At 40.8% G+C, this 22,971-nt stretch overlaps 1 protein-coding gene across 1 annotated transcript in view; it reads right to left on the bottom strand.

Moving 5' to 3' along the window:
- Positions 1–22,971, bottom strand: part of PDE3A (phosphodiesterase 3A) — a 259,054-nt gene that overhangs the window by 37,812 nt on the left and 198,271 nt on the right. The window contains exons 3-4 of the mRNA XM_041118210.1: positions 4,408–4,668; positions 1,397–1,551 (exon numbers count right to left, since the gene is read on the bottom strand). Coding sequence (XP_040974144.1) covers positions 1,397–1,551; positions 4,408–4,668 — 416 coding nt within the window. The remainder of the gene's footprint in view (positions 1–1,396; positions 1,552–4,407; positions 4,669–22,971) is intronic.

The following is a 22,971-nucleotide window of genomic DNA, read 5'->3' as shown; positions in this document are numbered from 1 at the left end:
AAGACTTCCAGGGATGTGCTTTAGGAAACTGGAACTAAATTTTGGTTTCGGCACAAAACGGAGTAGGTAGGTACCTCAGCCTATGCAAACGTCTTTGCAGATCTAGTGCTCTGTTTCTACGATGCACTATATGAACATAACTTTAAACTGTATGTGTCATGACTGAATCCAGAACTCTTTTTCCAGACAAGACAAACAAATAATTCACAATTCCTCCAGTGATTTTGCTGAAATTCATTTCAAGGCTTTATTAATTATTGCATTGTAGTTGTGACTCTTCCAGTACCAGCACCTGCTTACAGAACCCTTGAAAATATGGGGCATCTTAAAAAAGTAAATAAATATATCATTAATAGAAGCGGGACTCAGTCTGCACCCCAACAAAACAGCTGTGTGTATTTGCTTCTTGTGGCAAATTAGGAAAAGCCTTTTAACTAGACGAGACAGTTGGGATTAAGGATGGGACAGCTGGGATTCTGAATCCCGGAAACTAAACTCTGTGCTCAATGGGAAAGAAGTGTTCCACCGCAGTGCTTAAAATTAGGGAAAGTACAGCAACCATCCTGCAAGAAAACTTTACACTGCTCATTTCATTTTCAGCTTTGCTTTCAACCTCTACTAGCAAATCTTTCTTTGTAATTTTACTCCTAGATTACACCTTTTTTTTTCTCCCAATGGTAACACATCTACTTTCCTCTCTGCAATAAATCACTTTTTGACTTATCTAACTCAATGTTTTTTATTTACGCTGGTATTGCATTTGCATGAGTTCATTCAGGGAGCCCTAAGCACTTCTTATATTCTGGAACTAAGTGTGTACATGGGATGCAGGGCATGTACAGTGCTGTACAGTCTGATGATACTCCATTTCTATGGACAGAAAACCAGAGAATTCTGTATTTTAGGAGGGTCCACTTAAAATCAGCGTTTGTGTTCTGGAAGTTAGTATCTAGAGGATGGAGAAGTGATTTATGAACTGGTTTAATGACAGGGCCACGTCACTAGGCGTGTTCTTAGAAGTGATGTTCAGAGGTTGGGTTACTTGTTAGAATTTTTTCTTGGCTGGGCAATACCCACAGAGGAAACCGCTGCACATCAAGAAGACTTTAACCAGATATCTTGCCTTGTTTCCAATTTTATTGTGCAATTCTCTACTTTGCTAGCACAAATAGATTTTTTTCCTTTTTTATTTTGCTTCCCAATAATAGGAATAGTTTTGGCATAATCTGACTAAAATTGGGAATGCCACTTCTTTGACAACCCAATTTAGAGAAACATGAAGAAGTAGTTCTAACACACTTTGGAGTCAGCATTTTTAAATGAGGGACATCATCACACAGAACCAAATAAATTTGCTGGAAGACAGACATAAAAGAGAGAAGAGGTAATCTGTAACCTGGATGAAGATGACTCATGAGGCTTGATGCTGGCACTGCGATCCCTTCTCACTGGAGCTGGCTCTAGCGTAGGTAATCCTGTCGCTGATGTTGTTGTGGTCCAAGTTGAGGACACCCGTCTCAGCAGTCCTGGAGGCAAGCTCCTCCGTAAGCGCTAGAGAGAAATCGGTTGCTTAGAGTTTATATAGGCTTACAAAAACTTTAAACATGAAGAACAAAAATATTTCCATCTGATTAATTCTGCCTGACAACACCTAGTGACGTACCTTAAATCTCGATTCAACCAGGTATTATGGTGCCTACCTTCTATTCAAATCAACACAGGCAGTGCTTTAAATGCTTGGAGGGTCTGGACCATCCTTGAAACATATTTCAAGTTTAAAAAAAAGGTATATATCCACAGCCCCATAGCCACAGATGTTCAACACTTGGACCTCTCACTGGAGTCAGCCAATGTTGGTTGTGATTTTTAAAAATTTTGGTCTTACATGATGTGGCCAAAGGCACTTAAACAAGTCATCAGGGCCACAAAGGTGACTGAGGGATTGGAGCATCCTTCATAAAAGGAAAGGCTGAGAGAGCTGGGATTCCTCAGCCTGAAGAGAATGTTCAGGGGAGATCTTACCAATGTATATAAATACCTGAAGAGAGGGTGCAAAGGAGATGAGGCCAGGCTCTTTCCAGTGGTGTCCAGTGACAGGACAAGAGGCAATGGGGCACAAATTGAAATACAAGAAATTCCATTTAAATGTAAGAAAATATTTTTCACTGTGAGGATGATTGAACACTGAAAGAGGTTATCCAGAGAGGCTGTGGAGTCTACATCCACAGAGATACTCAAAACCCAACTGGACATCCTCTTGAGCAACCTGCTCTTGGTTGAGCCTAGAGAAACCTGCTCCAGGCTCAACTTGCTTGAGTTGAGGGACTGGACTAGACAATCTCCAGATGTACTTTGAACCTCAACTATTCTGTGATTTAAACTGCCATGAAAGCTCAGAATCAGAGATTCAAGGCAAGAAAGGCTGTAAGAAAAGTAAAGGAAGGGAGCTCCAACTTTTTTTCCTGCTATATCTACCCAATCCAGAGATCACCAACTGAAATAAAATTTTCATGCTCTGGCATATGATGTCTCCTGAAAAGCTTAGAGAAAGCATCACTGTTTACAGCAGATTTTTCTTGACCACCCTGCATTTTTCTTTCACCTGACTCTTCCTTTTCTCCACTAATGGGGCTCACATTGTTTTTCTGAATTTTTGAAGGCAGAGATAATAAAGGATGATGATAGAGAGTCTTTGTGGATCCAGATTTGCTGTTGCAGATGCTATAATTTTGTAAGATGTTTCTCTTACAGTTCTCATGAAGTGTTTATAGTTAAGAACTAAAATAAATAAGTCTCTGTGACAGAGAGCTTTGACTTTGCCAGAGAGTGAAGAGAGATGAGATGGAAGACACTTGTGGTTCTGAAGCTCAAACTTACAGATAAATATGTTAACATACTATCTCCTTACCCAAAATGCTCAGTCAGATGCTTAAGGAAAAGACCCTAAATCTGTATTTAGACACTTAAATAAAGGACTGCAAACTATTAGTTTTATGAACTGTAATACATTTAGGTCAGTGAATTATTCAGTCAAATTAGCTCTCTGTAGCATTAGCTCATTTCTTCATCCTTCATTTCTGTTCTCCTCACTAGGTATTATGCAACAGCAAGCTGGTATCTGTTCATTGTGTTTGCTCATGCGATGGCAGTGTTCTTCCACTTAACTTTTCCCCTCAGAGCCTACAGTACAGCCATTATAGACATGTGCACTAAAATAAACTGGAAAATGTGCTTAAAAACCTGTGAACATCCGTTTCATATATACAGCTGCTCCATAGGCAGGGTAATAATTATCATCACACTAAAATATATTAAAAAAAGAATCACAGGTGTTGCAGTTCAGATGCTGGGAAATGCTGGAATGAATGCTGGCTGTGCCATTTGAACTGTTAAAACTTAAAAGCATTCACCTGTGCAACGTACTCTGCCTATATTTAATTTTACAAGGGAGACTGCAGTACAGAAGTATTTTGGTTTAGTTTCAAAAGTGAAATGTAAGCCTCGCAGGACAGCTAATTAGCAACGAACCTACAATTCAAACTACTTCAAAGCTGATATGTTCTTTCTAGTTGTTCACTTACTAAATGTGGGTGGTTACCACTGGTTATTTCCTGTCAGATTCCTAAGTATTCATAAAGCCATCTGTCAAGGCAGTAATATATGTATTTTTTTTGGTTCAGTCTTCTTTTTCTTCTCAAGACTACTTCTCATGAGCTCACAATATTTGTCATACTAAGTATTATGGTGATCTTTTTTGTTTGTTTGGTATACAACATTTTAAACTTGATCCAAAGCACCTGGAGGTCATCAATAGAGACTTTTTCATTGACTTAGATAGGTTTCACACCTCTAGCTAAGGGAAGGAAGAGGAGACTGAAATTCATACATAATTTCAAATGCCAATCCTCAAAGTGGGCAAAAAGGTCCCTCATATTACTATTTAATTCCTCACTGCTCATTGAGTAGGATAGTCACCCCACATACAGTGGCTCAAATCTTTTGAGTGGGAAGGGAATTTCTGCGTGAGAAGTAATGGGGCAGACTGGTGAATCTGGATGCTGAAAGGCTTTTGCTTGCTCTGCACCCTATTATTTTTTCTCTCTTAAGCTCTAACCAACACCTGTGAGGAAATACGCACACCATCTATGTGAGCTATCCTGTGTCAAACATCAGCTTCTAAAGACGCCTGAACCAAAGTTAACCTGGCCATGAGTTGAAGGATACACAGGAATCGTCCTACTATGACACCAACAGTCTACTTAGCTGTCCTTTCACAGTAGAGTATGATTAGTGCATAAGATGTTAATCTGAAGCAAGCAAAAAGCCCAGTGACATCTCCCACTAGTCCAGTGCTGTCTCTTCAGGGAGAACCAAGTTAGAAGATGATAGACAGGGTCCAGTACTCACCTTGGGAATAGCTAGTTTCTCTCCTTTCTCCGGACATTCCTCTGAGTCGGAGCAGGTGTAGTTCTCACTGAAGGACACCAAAGGGTTCACCCTTGGCTTGTGGATGGCCTGGAAGGTTAACTGCGTATTAAGCAGGTTGCTCACTGTTCTCAGTGAAGTACACACGTTGGGGGGCAGCGAAGGATCTGCCAGAAGGTCTGTAATGAGCCCATGTGCTTCTCCCATGACAGCAATATCCACTGTGATACTGGTACCAGAAGACTAAAGAAGACAAAAATAATACATGTAAGACAATAGAAGAGAACAACCTGCTGAGCGGTATCTAAAGCTGTGGTGAGGTCTCTCCACAACTTTTGTTAAAGCAGTTACCCACAGAGTGGAAAAATAATAACATGAAATAATTCTTTAAATAAGGAGAATCATGCTGAATAGATTGATCATCAGGCATAATGCTCACAGTCTGCGAAGAGTTTGGAATTTCATCATATCTGATTTCACGGCTTTCACCATCTGCAGCTGACTTAACCCATCTGAATTAATTGTTCAAGCTCCCTACAGAGACATGGTCAATGGCCAGGGGCTATTTGCACAAATAATTTTGGAGACATAGCTTAGGATGGGAGGAGTCTCTCTTGAGAAATGCCTTTCTACTAACTACAGAGGCATCTAGAACAACTAATGTTCAATGCTTATACTTAGATGAACGAAATGAATCCCAAGCATATGCTGAGATTTTAAAAATATCTCCACGCTATTAAAATATAGCATTCTGGTACGGTGGCAACAACATTCTTCTCCAAGCAATTGCGTATTGGGCACCTATACCAAAATTGAAATGGAGTAAAAAGTGGATTTTCCAATCGTTATTTTATTCAGACAGAAGTGATGAGAACAGTTACTCTACAGACTTGTACAACCGATTCAGATGGTCCTTACTTATTCTTGGGTTTGAAATATATACCTAACTTTACATATATCATTTATGAAGAATTATTAACTAAAGTGATGCGTAAGCAGAAATAATATCAAGAAGCAGCTCACATCACTGGCAAATCTTACATGCCCTACCCAGTATACATATATAATTGATCTGTAAATGACGTACTGCAAACCAACTGTGGCCCAGGCAAACTGTCTTCATACATGTAGTCCACCCATCATGCACACAGGTAATCTAACACAGCTGTAGCACTGGGCTTCCAGTGCATGCACAAGAGGGTTGATCCACAAATGCATCTTTGAGTTTCTCCAGAACTTCCCGACATTCAGCAGCTCCAACTACTATCTGTCCCAAAACCCAGTAGGGCAATATATTGGCACTAAAAGAAACAGTCTATTGCCAAAAGCAGGAAAGTTGTCAAGTCTGTGAATTGACAGCTATATGGTACAATTACAAAAGACTGAGGATCTTTAAGATCTGCTAGAACATTGAGATTGGATGCACACAGAAGTAGAACAACTAGAAAGGCAGGAGGCATATGAACTTTCAATGCAGCAGTGACATTTCAGCCTCACTAGCTGGTACTCTATAAATCACCATAAATTCTATGTGGAATCACTAATTCAAGACACTCCAAGACTGACCATTTTTCCTTTGCTGTGTTTCTGACACATAAGCCAATCCTGCTGCTACTGTTTGGGACTTTTCAGCTGGTGTATGTGCACTTTGCTGGAGAGACCATTCCAAGAGATTTTGTACTGATTTGTTTTCATGTATTTCTTAGAAAAATCTAAGATATACAGTTTTCCAAGTGGGGAAGTTATGCCTGTGAAAAGAGCATATGGGTTTTTTGGAGTGGCAAGTGCACAGCATGGAGAATTGGACAGACTGCTTAGCAGGAGAGTGATCAGAGCCCCGGCCAGGACTGACTCACCAGTGACAGCATTTATGGACCTCACAACACATGAAAGAACAGCGTAACAGAGCTTGACACTGCTTTGCTCTCACAAAAGACTTTACAGGCAATAGCAAAGTATTTCTGAGGAAAGTGATATATTAGCGAAGTATAGCTAAACCTCTCCCCACTATCTTCCCAATTGCATAGTGTGGACATCAGGCCTTTGGCAATAACTGTTTTACTACACTGATCCGCTCCTCATGTCTTACTTGCTAACACAGGATCCAGTCCTCGTGTCCTACCTCTTGCTAGCACAGAAGCCAGCCACAGGACCAGAAGACAGGCCTCCTCACTCACCATCCTTTCATGTGAACAAAAACCAGCCTCTTCTTCTTACATTTCTTTTCTTTGTCATGATATGAAATAAAATACACCAGAAACTATTCGATATACTGAAGTGCTATTTCATCCTACTGAAAAAAATTAACGGCTGAAGTTAATTTAATGGCTCTTTCACTGCTTAACCTCTCAGGAGCATGCAGAAGATTCTGGCAGATGCTAAAGAAAATTCTTAAATTAAAAGACAAGGCTTGGGGTGGGAGGAATTAATTATCTATCTTAACCTCAGCCCTGAAAAACAAACCAAAGGGGAGTGAGGGAGAATACATCATTCCAAGCGCGATAGAAGCCTCATATTTTCGGCAAAACTGCGTAATCTACAGTTTGAATTCTATTAAGCCTGGAGCCTGGAGTTGTTGACTGCCAATCAGAGACAGAGATTAATACTTCAATGAAGTAAACAAGTCTGACTCAGCAGGCCATAAGCAGAGGCCCAGATTTTGTACAGCAGTACTAATATTTTGCAAAGCAGCCAGCATTGTTCTCCATGATTAGTACCAAGTGGGTAGAGGGAGAGCCTTTCTCTTCTCAACAGTGAATTTCTGCCACATGGCCTCTGACAACACATGGGGAGGCCTTGTCACATCTTGGTGACCCCTGCCTTGAGTCTGGGACCCAGCAGATTTGTCCAGCTCAAACGCCAGGCCGTGCCGAGTTATCTGAGGAGCTGGCGCTGAGGCCATGCGGCCCAGGAAGAGGGACGCCACACACCAGGTCTGCATCCTCTCTCCTGAGCTGTGACTGCGCCTCACCGCAAAGGACGGTCTGCACTCAAATTGAGTTAGGTACTTACACACGTAACACACAATAACACTCCTGCAGCCCATGCCCCACCAGAACAAATCAGTGGAAACAAAGCGATTCTCTCTTCGGAAGTGTGCCTTGCACCCGGGAAAGGCTTCAGAGCTTGGCAACAGCACAGACGATATACGACCTCACCCTCTGTACAATGTGCTCTTCATACAGCAAGGTGGCAGGACCTTTTGCATTTTTGACCAAAAGGGCACTACCTGCAGATCTGATGCTTTCAACTGACAACTCACACGAAGCCCATGCAGCCACCCACCCTGCCTGCATGGAGCCCGCCCAAAGGAGGTGAACGCTGAGTGTCCCCCACCGGGGCTGAAACGAGACCTATGTCCTGCCAGCATAGCCCAGCCAGGGTCACCACGGAACACCAACAGTTACCAAGCTGTGCAACATGACATACTGCATTGCACAATACTTCAAAGTGAAAACACTTCACACGGTATTTCAAAGACATCACTGTACTGTAGGGAGCTGAACTACTCATAATGCTTAGAATCCTTAGAATGAGAGCATATGTAAAAGGAGAACAGACCAAGCTTAAATTCCTCTCAAAGAAAGAAACAGAAGAGGGTAAACACTGCTCTAATCCACCGATTTCAGTACTTTAACACCACATCCTAAGTTGGTAAGGTTTGTATGTTGTAATTTTAATTGCACACAACTTGTATACAGGAAAACAGTTTCTTTTTTGAGCAGTTTGAATATTTAATCTATCTCGGGATGAATTTAGAGTACTATCAGACTAGTCTGACTAGATAAAATTACAGGTATTTATTATTTTCTAAAAACTTCTACAAGTTACAAACTGAAGGCATGAAGACATTTTAAAATATCTTATTTTTTAGATTCTCTATTACAAAACAGTAGAGAACTGTGTATGCTTTGCAAACCATCATTCAGAAAGTAAACTAAAATGTGTTTCCCTAAAGAACAAGGAAACCTGGAATTTTTTATGAAATACATATGATGATGTGAAACAATATAAAAATTTATGCAAGACAGTAAATTGCTGAAAATTTTAAATTGATGTAATTTTATATATGCATTTACACACGCGTGCACAAATTTATACACGCAGAGTCTTCATTTAGGGTAAAAGCGCATACAAAATCCATGCTCAGACTTTGTAAGTAGTTTCCTACTAACATGCATAGCCTCTGCATGAACTGATCTGGATTCTTTCCAAACCACTTTACTCATCGGAACTCAAAGGCCGGATACTTGGGAATAGAGGCATGAATAACATGTTTGCAATCGACACTAACAAACAACTAACTTGATAAAACAACACAAACCAAAAAACCAAAGAGCTAAGCTAAGGTGAATTTAATTTCACCCTGGTCAGTATTCATTTACCAATCTATGCTAATAATTGTGAATGCAGTTTCCTCCCATGAATTTTGGAGAAGATTGGCTTACTGTTCACTTTGTGACTTCATTCCAACTCTGATGTAAGCGATGTCATGCAGTGACCAAAACTGAAATGCTCTAGGGCATGAAAATGAGAAAGCAAACAGTTTGGAAACAAAAGCAAAATGAGATCAACTAAACATGCTCATTGATAACTAAGGTAAGGAGCAAAATAAATTCCTTACAATGCTGAAAAACAGCTGGTTTTGTGCTTGCTTCCCCCCCTCCCCCTTCTTTCTTTAAACTGGCATCCAGGTAGGTGTTTTAGGCTGTGGTACTACATGGAATTCCTAACTGGGCCCAAATGCACTTGCTGTATGTTTTGGGGCTTCTTTTTTATGCACAGAAATAAAAGAAAAGGTTTTCCCCTAAAGAACTCATATGAAAAATAAGATGGCCAGATCACAGTAGGATGCATTAGAGACCGGGGACAGACATGCACACTTCACAGCACCAACCGTGTAATCATGTAAGCTTGCATGGGTGGGGGCTTACTGGGAATTTGCAAGAAGACTTTCACGTATCAGGAAGCGCACATACTGCTGCATCTGCAGGACCAAATTACAAATAGCATGGCCCACTGTCACACAGACAATTTCTGTCAGGGCAGGAAACTTATCCTCAAGGAACACTCTTAAATGCAATATGAAAACAATATTCTGGTAAATATTAACGATCACTTAGAACTTTTAGGTTTGAATAGTTTGTTCTGGATTCGCTAACATGGCTAGAAAAAAATCTTTCAAAATTTGCATAAGCTTCTGTAGGCTTTTATATTACATTTCACAAAACCCCATTCGTTTTCTTCTGTTAAATTATATTATGCATAAAAATCTAAGAATAGCTTTTTACTCACGAGGGGGAAAAAGCAGGTACAACTGTGTAGGAAAAACAAATTTAGGAAAATAGGAAAAATGAATTCCTTTATCCATAAGACCTGATAGATAAATTTAGTTTATGAATTGTTCCTGTTTAAGAAACAGCTGACCCACCTGTGAAGCAGATTTGACATTCTTATATTTAACAGATGCCTTACTGCAAATAAATGTCTTCCCCTTCGCCATTGGTGTTTTGCATATGGTTCTCATAAAACTGAACTCATCCAGCTTAACTAAAAAATACTGCTCTCTCTCCACCCTACAAGAAAGGACGATTAACATGACAACATAAAACCAGTCAAAACTTAAGCATAATAAAAAAAAATAGAAACACGAAAGAAAAATAAAACAGTTATCGAACACAAACCGCAATTCATTTCACACAGCCTCATGTTACGGAAAAAATAAAATCTTCATTTGCTGTGGCTTGTACAAAGAAAAGCACTGAAGGCAGAGATGCTGGCCTTTCACCACGTTACACTCAAGAACACTCTGTAAGTGAAAGAATGGGGGAGGTGAGGAGGAAAAAAAGGAAAAAAGCAGCATCCAGCATATCTTCAATCTTCACACAATTACGAGCAACAATAAATCACAATTTGATATAGTTTCCAAGTCACATCATGAATGTTCAGGCCAAGCTGTCTGGAAACAAAATTAAAAGCAAATATAATTCTCCATTATTTTAATGTCCACAGAGCGATTTGAAGGATAAACATGAATTGGCTTCTATGGAAATAATGAATCATTTTAAAGGCGCCACAGATTTAACTACTCCACCTTTCACTGAATGACTAAGGAGAAAAGAAAAGTGTGCGTACAATTCTTTGACATTTTACTTTTCTGTATTTAAAGCTGCAGAACTGGAGTCTTACCCAGACTTCTTATTTTTATTTTACTCTTATTTTGTACTAACACAAGACCTCAGGTTTTCTCTTCTTGGGCAAGCAAACAGGATATTTCTGAAAATCTTTTTTCCACCTTAATGAAGCACAGCATTTCCACTGCTCTCTGGAGGTGAACCAGTTGCAAGCTCTCTAAGGCGCGTCTTTGGTAGGACTGAATATAGCACCTTCCCATTGTTTCATCACATTGATCAAAGAAAACCTTTCATAATCATCAGCTTAATCACTGATTTTGCTACTGATTCTTTAAAGCATGCAGAGCCACATGACTGTAAACCAGACACTGAAGCACAAAAGATGAGCCCATAATGAGAGAAGACTCTAGATCTTGTATGAGCCATAACAATTATGGTTTTGACCCTGGTTATATGGCATTTGGGATGCCACCACCATAACAAAGCAGACCTTCCTGGTAACAATTACATTGAACTCTGATCTGCAGAGTAAAAATGTCACGACCGCCACACGCAGTGTGTCTGTAGCCTGAGCACTGGCCAACACGATGCCAGAGTCCAAGGATCACAGTGCAGCCAGAGGAAATGTTTGAAAGTAGTTCTGCAAACAGAGGATCTAATGAAATGGGGCTCTCTGAAGAGTTATGGTTTTTTGTCCCCTCAGCACTCACGGTATTGCAATGACCCCTTTCCTCAGCAACAGCCCTGTAGCCACACAGTCAGCAGGAGGCAGCCACGCTTGGGGCTACGTGCATGCTAATGAGCAGGGTTATACAGGGCTCTCTCCATCATAAGTTGTCATAAAATTTCTAGGAAGATAATCATCTCCGATGCTTCCTCCCATCTGCCACATTTGCTTGAAACTGTTAGACAGCATGATCATGTAAGCCTACTTTCTTTAGAAAACCAACATAATTCTTAAATGGCTCCAACAGTTAATCTATTCAGAGTAATCACAAACTTTGCAAATATTGAATTTGGAGCCCTTAGGAAAGAGGCACTAGTTTGAGAAGGAAATACTATTTTTTTTCTTTTTTTCTTTCTTGTAAGACCTGTGGAATGTATCACCATTTATAGCACACTTTCTCTGGGGCTGCAGTTGCCATTGCCACATCCTGCACCTCCACCTTAGGCGACACCACACACAAAGCTTATAGCTACAGCTGACTGAACTTCTTCCATTACAGGACCTTTCAGTTCGTGATAGCTTTGTCAGCCAAACAGCTCAGACTGAAACGTATACTGCCAGGTATTTGTCTGGGGTGAATTATTTCAGCGTTCGAGAAAAAATTGTTCAGACATTTACAAGAACACTGTTGGAGTGTTTTATTCATGCTAAAAATTCTTAGTAAACCGATACCATTTAATCTGCAGCAGGCACTGAAGGTGCAGTAAGGCCTTTTGCTTTCCCTGTCCTGGTATGTCCAGATTTAGTTATATAGCCCCTGGGAAAAACAAAACCAAAGCTAGCCTTGCGTGACCTCTGTGGGTTGTCAGAAACCAGCCACCAAACTGCCTGAGGATGCTGCCGGCCCTAAGTGCGCGCACCTCCACACGCTGCTGCCTACGTGGCCTTGTGCACTGTGCTCAACATCCCAAGGGGCAAAGGATCACATTTAATCCAAACTGCACTGTGTAGTCTGCAACTCAGATTTACACCTCAATTATTCTTCCCTCTTGTTGAGTGATGATGTCACGGTAATCATTAGCACTGATAACACCAGGGTGACTGCTCCTCTCTTCAATCCCCAGGCTTGGGTGAGCATCTCCCTGGATGGGCCACAGCTGCTCAGGGAGAAGTCTGTCTCACAGCTTTAGAAAGTCATCTACTTTTGGGGGAAAAAAAAAAAAAAAAAAAAAAGAAAAGTAGGAGATTCTTTTGCATATCATACTCAATAGACAAACCTACATGCCCTCAGGAAGGCATGGCTTCAAGGTTTTCACAGACAAGCATTATGAATTTAAAAAAAAAAAGAGAGAGAGAGAAAAAAAACCCCAGAAAATACGTTTTAGTCCTAAGCAGTTTTAGTGTCGTCTGTAACTTTCAAGGGAAACTATCAGTTCTCGCTTTCAGGTCACCTAGCAAACTTTCCCAGATTTGTAACATGTACCAAAAGAAAATCTGTTTGTGGTTGTTGGCAACCAAGCAACAACAACAAAAAGATAGATGCAGAAATAATCTCAAGGAGTGGGATGATTAAATTTGGTAAGATTCAAGACCTACAGACTAGGAGAGTCTGCCTCCGTGTGGATACATGTTCTGGACATAACCCAGTGCAACAGAATTCCTCACCATTCAGACCTGACAGAAAGAACCTCAAATTAACTCACTCCACTGGTACTGATGTGAAGTAGTACCTAATTTTCCACATTTCCTCCTGCCACAGTAGAGCACAAGTATCTCAGCTGCTGCTGGAACACGCCAGAAAGCGTAAGGGAAAGGGGCAAAGGGTTGTCGCCCAGAGTGCGTGCCATGGGTAGCACCGCCGCTACTCTGCGGCACATAAGAATGGCAAGGGGCAAGCTGGAACCAACCGTACACGGACTCTGCCTTGGGCTTCTGGGGAAATCCCAGTTCTAATGAAGATACTCAGAGAGTTTTGGTGACCTTCTGCATAAGGCATCCTGTGAGGAGGATCCAGGGAAAGCAGCTCCTGGAAGGAGGTGAGAGCATGGGGTGAACTTCCTGGCTGAGAGCCACCGGTCGCAGCTTGGAAACCTTGTGGAAACTCTGACGCTGATGTTTGATGTTCTCAGCAGAGCCTTGGGGACTCAGTCACCCAACTCCAAGGGACTTTCTGTGCAATTTGGCTGCCTAAAAACCTTAAACTATCATGACTATCCCAGCCTGAAGAACTATTTGACAACATAGAGCAGATCACAGAGTCAGTCACAAACAGTCAGGGTTTATTATTTAAAAAGTAGACACCGCTCCAACTAAATTCAGAACTTTAAAAATTATTACTTTTCTTTAAAACACAGCAGATGGGAAAAATTAAATTCTAAATGGGGCTCAAATCTGCTTTGAATAACACAGACTAAGGAAAACAATTCTGTACTTCAGAAACTGTCCTCAATTGTCTTACATTATTGTTCTTCAATTTGTACATCAGATGGTCACAAATTGGTAGCTTGAAGCTGATAGTTTGCATTCACGCGAAGAAAACAGTGACAACTGTCTTCAGTCCCAACTTGAGATGCAGCAACACCAGCTGGGACCCAGCAGGAGTGGGATGCTGGGTGCACACACAGCGGAGGATATGCCATCTATTAATACCTGGTGATCTTACCCATTTGAGTTTACAGCTCCAATATCCCAACTGCCTGCTTAGCATGGGAAGCTATTTTGATTCTACGGTGAACTAAAAGAGAGCAGCCAAATACACAGCATGAGTTAAAAAAAGATCCATTGAAAGCAATAATCACCATTCTGCTTCCTGCGTACTAACTAATCCTCCCACGTTTTCAACTTGACGGTCTCAGTTACACTAGAACAAAGCCAAAGGAGCCATACACTGCCATATTTTCTCCCTTTCAGAATATCTCAGACTCTTTTGGGATGCAACTTGAGAAGCGGCATCACAATTAGTAGCAAGTTGCAGAAATACATATGAAAATTATCCCACCTAAAGATGCGCATCCACCTCAGTCCTTCACTAAGGACTGTTTAACAGTATTAAGCAGAACAGCATTACTAAATATCATTAAAAATATAATGCAAATAAATGCAGCCTCTAAATTAAGACAAAAGATTGGAAGGGAGATAAAGAATCGCTACAGAGAGTGTCAAATGTATTTTTAAATACTAAAAAGGAGTTGCCATCAGGGGAATAAACTGAAAAAAAGCAAACTCGGTGAGGTTTCAAGAACTGTTCACTGAGTGTTGAAAACCAGAACAAAAAGAAAATTAGAAACTAGGAAATAATCATCAGTGAAGCTGCAGATACAGCATCTCTAAAGTTCAGTCTGTTCTTACTGAAATTATGACAGGGATTTGGAAATGACAGCAGGAGCCAAATGTATATCTTGCGCCATGTTTTGCATATGCCATAGCAACAGGAGCAGGAAGATCTCATGAAACTCTCCAGGTGACCAAGACCACTAACGGTATTTAGTGGCCCATTTTTATAGAACATGCTTTCACTGAAGCCAAAGGCAGGCAGAGATATCCTGCACCTTTTGAAAAAAATAAATCCTATGCTCATCAAAGTCAAGCAATTGTCTCACTGCAATCAAATTGGTGAAATTTTAAGACTTTTTTCTTCTCCAGCAAACCTTGTAGTTTGCATTATTTTAGTTCTTGATTTAAAGTGCTCACAGTAATACCAGTTAATAACCATCTATTGTTACAGATGCCTCCTCCTCTTTCTTATTACTTTATGTCACTAATGAACTCATCTGTGAAAAGAATTAATCATTTTTCTTTAAGACCTGGCTTTGGATTCTTATATTATGACTCATTCAAGAAAAGCAACTGTAGCCTTAGGGAGTTGCAGCCCCCAAATCCTTCATCATCAGTGCTGCAGAGCTGTAATTTCTCTAAAGCACAAGCTACTTCAACATCTAAAGCCAGGACCTGCAAAAGGCACACTAAGCATGCACTATATGTGAAAATCCCCTACCTCTCCTAGATTACTTATAGGCAGACACTTCAGTGAATATCAGAACAGAAAGAAACAGTAATTCATATACAAGAAAAATAAAACACTATCCTCTACATGTCTTCTATGACACTAAAATGATTTTTTTCACTTAGCACTGATATAAGCTGACAGATCGGCAAGCCCTGAGGACTGCTTCCAACCTACTTCATCCCTGACCTGCGAGAATCAACTTAAAGACACACTAGGTTAGTTCATACTATAGGCTTATTTTGCCTTTCTTGTCACAAACGAGAAAAAATATTTGCCTGCTGAGGTATAAGGTATACAGCTGATCACAATAATATGTCAATGCCTGCATAAGATAGCCATTTTCAGCCACTACTGTTCTGGCCTATAATCTACGAACCAGATGCTAAAGGCTCTAGGACTTTCTAAGCAACCTCAGCAATCACTCATTTCTTTCATGAAGCTGGTGACTGATTTGTCATGTTGTACAGCTTTAATCCAAGAAAAGTCCTATTTTCAACTTGTGGCTTTTAGGTTGTGAACAGTTTTTGACTTGCATTTTAGAAAAAGAAAAAAGAAAATGCATACAATACCCCTAATTATGATATGCTGGTTGCTTCTCAATTCTAATTAGAGATCGATCCAGTCTGTACTTCTGCATCACAAATATCTCACGACACTGAACTTTCACCATCTGGCTCATGGTCTGCACTTTTTGATGAGGGCCAAATACTTCTGTGTTTTTGGAAAGCCTGGATTCACATCTAAATTTAACAGCATCGGCTTCTCATTTACAAAAGGCAACAGAACCTTAGAGACCAAAAAACAGGCACAGACCGTGAAGCATTGGTGCTTATGCTGGCAACCCAGCTAGACATGATTTCTATTTCTGCAGTGACTTATGTTGTCTCCTTGGATGTAGGTATTAAAAAAAGAAAAAAATCAACTGCGGGCTACACAGGTTTTTTTTCTAAAATCTTAAATCCCCTTGTGAAGCTGAACTTCAGTGGCTCATCTGAATCTACTCCAGTAAGAAATGAGTGATGATGTACCAGCGAGTGCAATAGAAGCCCTTACAACTACTGAGTGGAGTGGGTAGGCTGAATTTGGAGGGACAAGACGACCCACTGAAACTCTATCACTAGGACTGTTACTGAATTGTCACAAGAGAAACACTGAGATCACATTTAAGGGAGAACAAGTGAATGCAGCCCACTTAAATCATCACTTCTTTCTTAGCACACAAACCATCTGACACAGCAGACGCAGCATCGGCACTAACACTCTGGCCTTTTAAAGCCAAAGGCCCAAAGTGCTACTACCTCTGCTGACAATTAAGGAACACGTTCTGTGACAGTGCTGCTATAAAATAACTATGAAGTCCTACATGACCATAGGATCAATGCAAGATAAGCAGCGCTGTACGATGGGTAAGCCACCTGCAGCACTGACAGTTACTACTTTTCAGACAAGTAATAAGGTACCTCTGCCTGGCTGCATGCACATGCAGGTATATAAATAACTAAACATTTCATTTCTTCAACAACAAAATGATGGATTACAGACTGGGCAAGCTCTGCCAAGAGGGTCAACAATGCACAGAGCGCCCTATGCCGCCCAGCCAGCTGGCACGCCAGGTACGACCCTGGCACCAGCTGCTGAGGGGTAAAGCCCACCAGCATCAGAAGAGACATCCAATGCACAGCCCAGCCACCAGCCACCACCAGGCGTTACCAGTATCAGCATGGGGTTCAAGCTGCCTTTGAAGGCAAGAAAAGCACAGAGAAGTATGTAGACAGACGGAAATGTATGAAAGCATGGAGGAGTATGGGAATGTATGGAGAATGTGGAAAGGCAGGAGGAGTTGGGAGAAGAAGAGGAAGACATACTGACAAGTTGAAATCAATGAGGACTCCTCAATAAGGGCCAGTTTCAAAACAGCTGGAAATGGTGCATTAAAACCATACAGAAGTTCACATTTCCTGGCAGATGGGTTAAAAGACTGCCTCATTTTTTAAAAGGAGGTATAGAAAAGCAGTATCAACATACAAATCTCTCTTTTAACACTGAAAATCAACCACTTTAAAAGATAAATCAGTATAAAGCCTTGGTATTTTAAGTCAGGAGGAATGCTATTAATCAGTGGACATAGTATTGAGCTATTTGCTGATGACACTTCTAATCACGCAAATTTGCCATACAGCTCTCTTACACAGAGAACAGCAGTGTTCTCACAAACAAGAAACAGGGGTTCAAACCAGGCAGCTCAAGGATTCTCACTGTATTGACAACTTTAGACAAACACCAAAAATATTTTGTACCCTGACAGAAAAATTACTGGGTTTGGAATTTCTGGCAACTGAAAGGGCTTGTTTTGGCTTTGTTTCAGCAATTTTAAAGCATTTTTATTAAAAGATAGGAACCAGAAGTCATGTCAACTTTGCAAAACTTAAATCTTAACTTTGAAAATGCTGAAACAAAGTTACTCAGTTTTTTAAAAAAAGGTTATGACTTTTTGTCCTGCAGAACAGCCTGGTGCCCACATTTGCATTTTTTGCTGCTTCAGACTTCTGCAGAGGCTTAGTGTGTCTCGCACAGTCAGAGGCTCATTTTTGACTCAAATGGGACTGGTCCATAATGGATTAGACCCTGGAGATGACTTCAATATTCAGGTGACCTAATGCAGGGTATTGAAGTTAAAGGTCTGCCCCCCATAGTCAGTTTAACTTTGGGAGGTTAAACTCAGAACAACAAAGATAAAAGACCACTTTAATCACAAGAAAATGCTTGACTTCATACCACGGACCCTGTTGAAGTCACGCACATCTCTCATTGCAATGTTTTATGTAAACATATTTGTTAACAAATCGAAACAGACCACAAGCAAAATTGTTTGCCATACGGTGTTCTGGCAAATCAGCTGATGAAGCATATGGATTCAGTCGTCCTACTTCTGTATTTTCTCCCTGACTGCTTCAATCTGAGTGTTACAAGTGGCCCCAGATACCCCATTTATCCTATTAAAGTAAAAATAAATAAATAAATAAATTTTACTGATCAATTCTCTCTTTACACCCCCCTTCTGCTCCTAATGCATTTGGTGAGATTTTTGGCAATAACATTAGGAAGCAACCTTCTCTAGAAAGAGTTACTTTAGGTAATTATTTGTTCTTTTAATTACTGTCATTCCTAGTAAAATGCTAACACAGAGCAGAAAATGTATATTGGTAATGCTTACTCTGCGCAACACACTGGCATTTTGCCAGTAATGTGAAGACTGCCCTTAATCTGAGTACAAATTTATTTGTATCCATTTCCTCTTTTAATGCAAGCTACAATTGCTGTAAAGAGTAAAGCTGAAACATTCTATATGATATTACATTATTCTATATGATATTTACTCGACAAAATCAAACACACACAACACTTTATCCACTTGCCCTTTTTATCTTCACTGACAGATCAAACAAATGTGTTTGATTTCCTGTCAATAAAATCAAGGTGGCACAAGAAGGCAGTGTGATGAGGTCCCACTTTGTTCTGCTTTTTAGGAAAAATGCCTTCAATTAGGATGGGATTTCTCCAACATGATACAAATATGCCTTTAAGCCATAACTAACTATACAATGATCCAATTCTATACAGAGCCATAGTAATATACATTGCACTTACACTTGTTAATAGCTCAGTTTAAATGGGGGTAGGGGAATTAATTGGAAAGAAAGGAATTAACATTTAGTTGGCCTTCTTTTAAACAGAGAAGAAAACGCAAATCAAAAGCTGTCTCTAAAGACTAGCTAATCCTTTGTGTATAAAAAGAACCATATGAGCCCATGCCAGCTAAAAACAAACAGACAAGCTACAAATAGGACTTCATATTTAACACTGATGTCCGATTTGTGTGGATTTGGGTGTACTTAGTAACCAGTCAAAAAAGATAAAATCATGTTCTGACTCTACATGTAATTTAGGGGTTTCTGCTCTGCTTTAAGGGCTTGCTTATGTGATCAGCCTAAATGAGAACCAGTTAAAGGACGTTTCACCAAGTGCACAGAACAAATTATTTTAAATAAAACCTGTCCATTGGCAGACTTCTAACCACACATAGTGACTATTTTTGCTTGTAAAATGACGTTCCTTTAGCTCTGTATAAACAATTTACGAATCCACCTTTAACGTAACACAACCTTTTCTCCCTGCACCAAGCTGACAGCCATGCAAAACCTCACATGGCTCCAGAGCAGCAGGCTGAACTCTGCTTCCCCTCGGGCAGCAGCAGCATCGGTGATGATCTGGATGCCAGCCCGTCATTACTGACGAGAATGTAAAGAGAAAGCAGATAAGAGCGCAGGTCTTCTGCTGGAATGGAGCCACCGCCTCGCTTATAAACCAAGCGATGCAGACCGGGAGTTCCCAGCGGGATGGAGCAAGGAAGCCCAAAATGTCACTCGTCTTTCTAAGGGTTACTGCCTCCCCGATGGTCCGCTAGTGTCTCATGGGGTGAGCAGCACAGGAAAAGGGGAGAGGGCAGGAGACAGGGGTACACAGCACAGCTATGAGGACATCCAGCTGCAGAAGTGAAAATCACAACAGGAAAAGGAGATGAGAGCTTCGTAGCAGGGATGCCAGTGAGAAAATTACAGAACTGCTGGTTTGAATACATAGTCAAGGCTAGAGCACAAATACTTCCATAAATGAGCACACTACTTAGGATACTTAATGCTAGGTAACAGCTTAAAGTGAGTCAGTGCTTCAGGAAAGGGTATAGTATAACAGCCATGGTACTACTGAGCAGAACTTTTAATACAGCGCATTACAATCCTGCAGCTTTAGGTGAGGAAAAGCCTTTCCCAGGGATCACCAGATGGCACTATTCTTCCTTCAAATCGAGACTAACTCTGCACATGAAATGCTTCCATCAATTTGGGAGGAAAAGATCTTCATCCATGTTTTTTATATATTAGCCCAGTAGTCTCTCGCTGTTCGCATTCTTTCCAATGATCTTGAAAATCTTGTACAAACAACAGAGAAATTACTGTATCTGGGGGAGGTGGAGGGAATCTCATAACATTTTGAGCTGACCCTCATGCTAAAATATTCCCTATCAGAAGGATTACAGACATTTCTGTAGGAACACAAAACTCCCCAGCAAAACACGCAGTGCTTGACAACTGTATTAAAAAAGCAGAATTTCTTCAGAGAAATAAGTCAAACATACAAGGATAACATATACATGCCCCTCTTCTCCCCATTTTTTTATTTCTGTCTGCTACCAGAGCTGTTGAAGATGCTAACCTCCATCTACAATTGTGCAGTGTCTAGTATGAAAGTATTCCCTAAATTTGGTTGAAGAGTATTGCACTTTTCTTTTTAAATAAAGCTGCTGAGAGTATCCACACACAAATAATAATGGAAGAGAGAAAATGAAAGAATATCACAAAAAAATGCTAATAATGAAACATCAGCACACACACACTCAAAAAACCCAGGGTTTACATGTGCATGTTGGTGTAAGCATGCTTTCTTTCAGTTTGTTGATGTCACTTGCAAAAGGATACAAAGTATTCAGCAACACCTTTGCAATTAGGTACAAGTTACAGAGGCTGTGGAAGCAAATCCAGAATACAGCTGATTTGGGATGAAAGTAGAGAAGAAGCACGTTCAGATTCAAGTCTCAAAAACCTCTTATCCTAGGTAGGAAAGAGTGTTATTTCTTTTTGTTGTTGTTGTTTTTTGTTTAATCCAAAGGACTCATCTGTGCTCAAGACTCCACAAATTGATAAACTGAGGGGCAAATTAATCTGCGGAGTGACTCCTAACTTCAGCAGGAGTCACAGCAGAACTGAAGTCTGCCTGCTGTGCTCACAAGCCGAACTCCCTCACACAAAACAGATTTTTGTTTTTCTCTAAGCAACTCTCCCCCTTTCAGCTCCCTAGAAGTTGACAGGCTGCTTCCTGTTCCATGATCTGTGAATCACGACGTGAACGCCAATCGCTACTCCCCTGTGAAATTAAATTAGGTATCGGAGCACAGCGTGAGCAATAAGTTTCCCTAAGACGCCAGCCCTAAAGAAACTGTATTCTTTCTTCCCCCAGCTGAAGAATGGAGTTATGAAAGCAGGGTCAAGTTGGTTATTACTCTTCGTACTCCGCAACATCAACCAGTCTGCTTTGAGCCAGCTTAAAATAACTTCTCCACTTCCTAGTCGTGAATACAATGGTACCAACTTTAAAGAGTCCAATAATTCATTATATTTATTTCTGTGTTCTTCTGTAACCACTTAACACCATGTGAACTGCAGCAATGCTTAACATACACGGAATACCATGATAAATCACCAGAACTTAGTGCATGTCATACAGCTGGAAAATTGGTAAGACAAGGGTAAGCAATATTAACACATGGCTTATCAAGCAGGAAAGGGGAGTATGTGATGCTGCTTGTTTCATGCCTTTCAATAGCACTTTGTTAAGCCATAAAATATTCACACTTGGAAAGATCATAGGGTTATGTTGCCCCATATTTTTTTTTCAGACAGATGGCCCTTGGTAACTTAACGCACATCTCTGTCACTGCAGTGTACTCTGAGCAAGGAGGCACCGCAGGGGCACATTTGAAAACTGAAACTGGTAGAAAATAAAAGAGTAATGTATTAAAAGCTGGTTTGTGAGCCAAGATCATCGCTCATTCAGGGGCCTACGGTAACCTCATATCGGTTTAAGGGAGTTTTAGTTTTAAACTGTGATGTAGGAGTCAAAACCAGACTACTTAGCCTCCTTCCTGCATCACGACAGAGCCCATAGGCTCAAGCCAAGGTACCTTGCGTTTGCTTCAAGGAAAAATAAAAAGTGTTCCCGTCTTTCATTCTCCTCCCTTTGACCTGAGAAACTAGTCCAAGGACCAGTTTCATAATCTGCAAGAAGCAAAAAGCCTCCACTGCCTCGTGCTCCCCCAAACTAAGTCTAGCTTTTCCTTCTTCAGCATCCATGCGTTCCCTTGCGGGCTTTGCAGGTTCCTCCAGGATCACTTCTCCAAGGTCTTGGTCCACTGAGAATCTAATCACAAGCTCTTTCTCTTCTGGGTTAGCTGCCAGACAAGGGCTACTGTTGGAGTTACCACGTCAGTAAGAGATTGTTGTGGCCTTCAAGCATTGCCATGTCCCCTGCCCAGCTGCTGCGGGAATGGCTCAAGCACAGCAAAGTAAATTGGTTTAATCTTGTGCATCTGGTACCGAGTTCCCAGTCATCTGTTCAGGGATATAAAGGGACTACGTTCCATTTCAACACATCGATCACGTCACAGTCCAGCTCTAATGTTAGAGCTGGAAAGCTTCAAGATCTAAACCCAGATAGCTCCTCTTCTCTGGTAATACTTACCACAGTGTTGGACTTGCATGTTTGTTCTGCAAGCTACGGAGTCACCTGGATCTGAGAGACTGTAAGTAACCTTCTCAGAGCTAAGCCGTAGGTCTGTTTATTACCCTAAGTTCGCAAAACTATTCCTTTGTCATTTTAAAAAGAAACCCACAAAACCTCTGCGAAGCACAACCGTCTGGAGGCTTTCAATATTTGGTAGCCAAATGAATGTGAAGCAAAACCTTCATCTATGCGTGCCTCTTACAGGATTCACTTAAGGTAACAATATCCCACAGAAGCCCCTCTGGGTCTCTGGAAGGTGCAGAGCACTCTTTGCCAATACAGTGAGCAAAAGCTTTAGACCACTTCTGGGAATGCAAATGAATGGGATCCACGTGACCCCGGCA

Source organism: Aquila chrysaetos, chromosome 17 (genome assembly GCF_900496995.4).
Source record: "Aquila chrysaetos chrysaetos chromosome 17, bAquChr1.4, whole genome shotgun sequence".
NCBI lineage: Eukaryota > Metazoa > Chordata > Aves > Accipitriformes > Accipitridae > Aquila > Aquila chrysaetos.
This window is presented reverse-complemented; position numbering and strand designations above follow the sequence as displayed.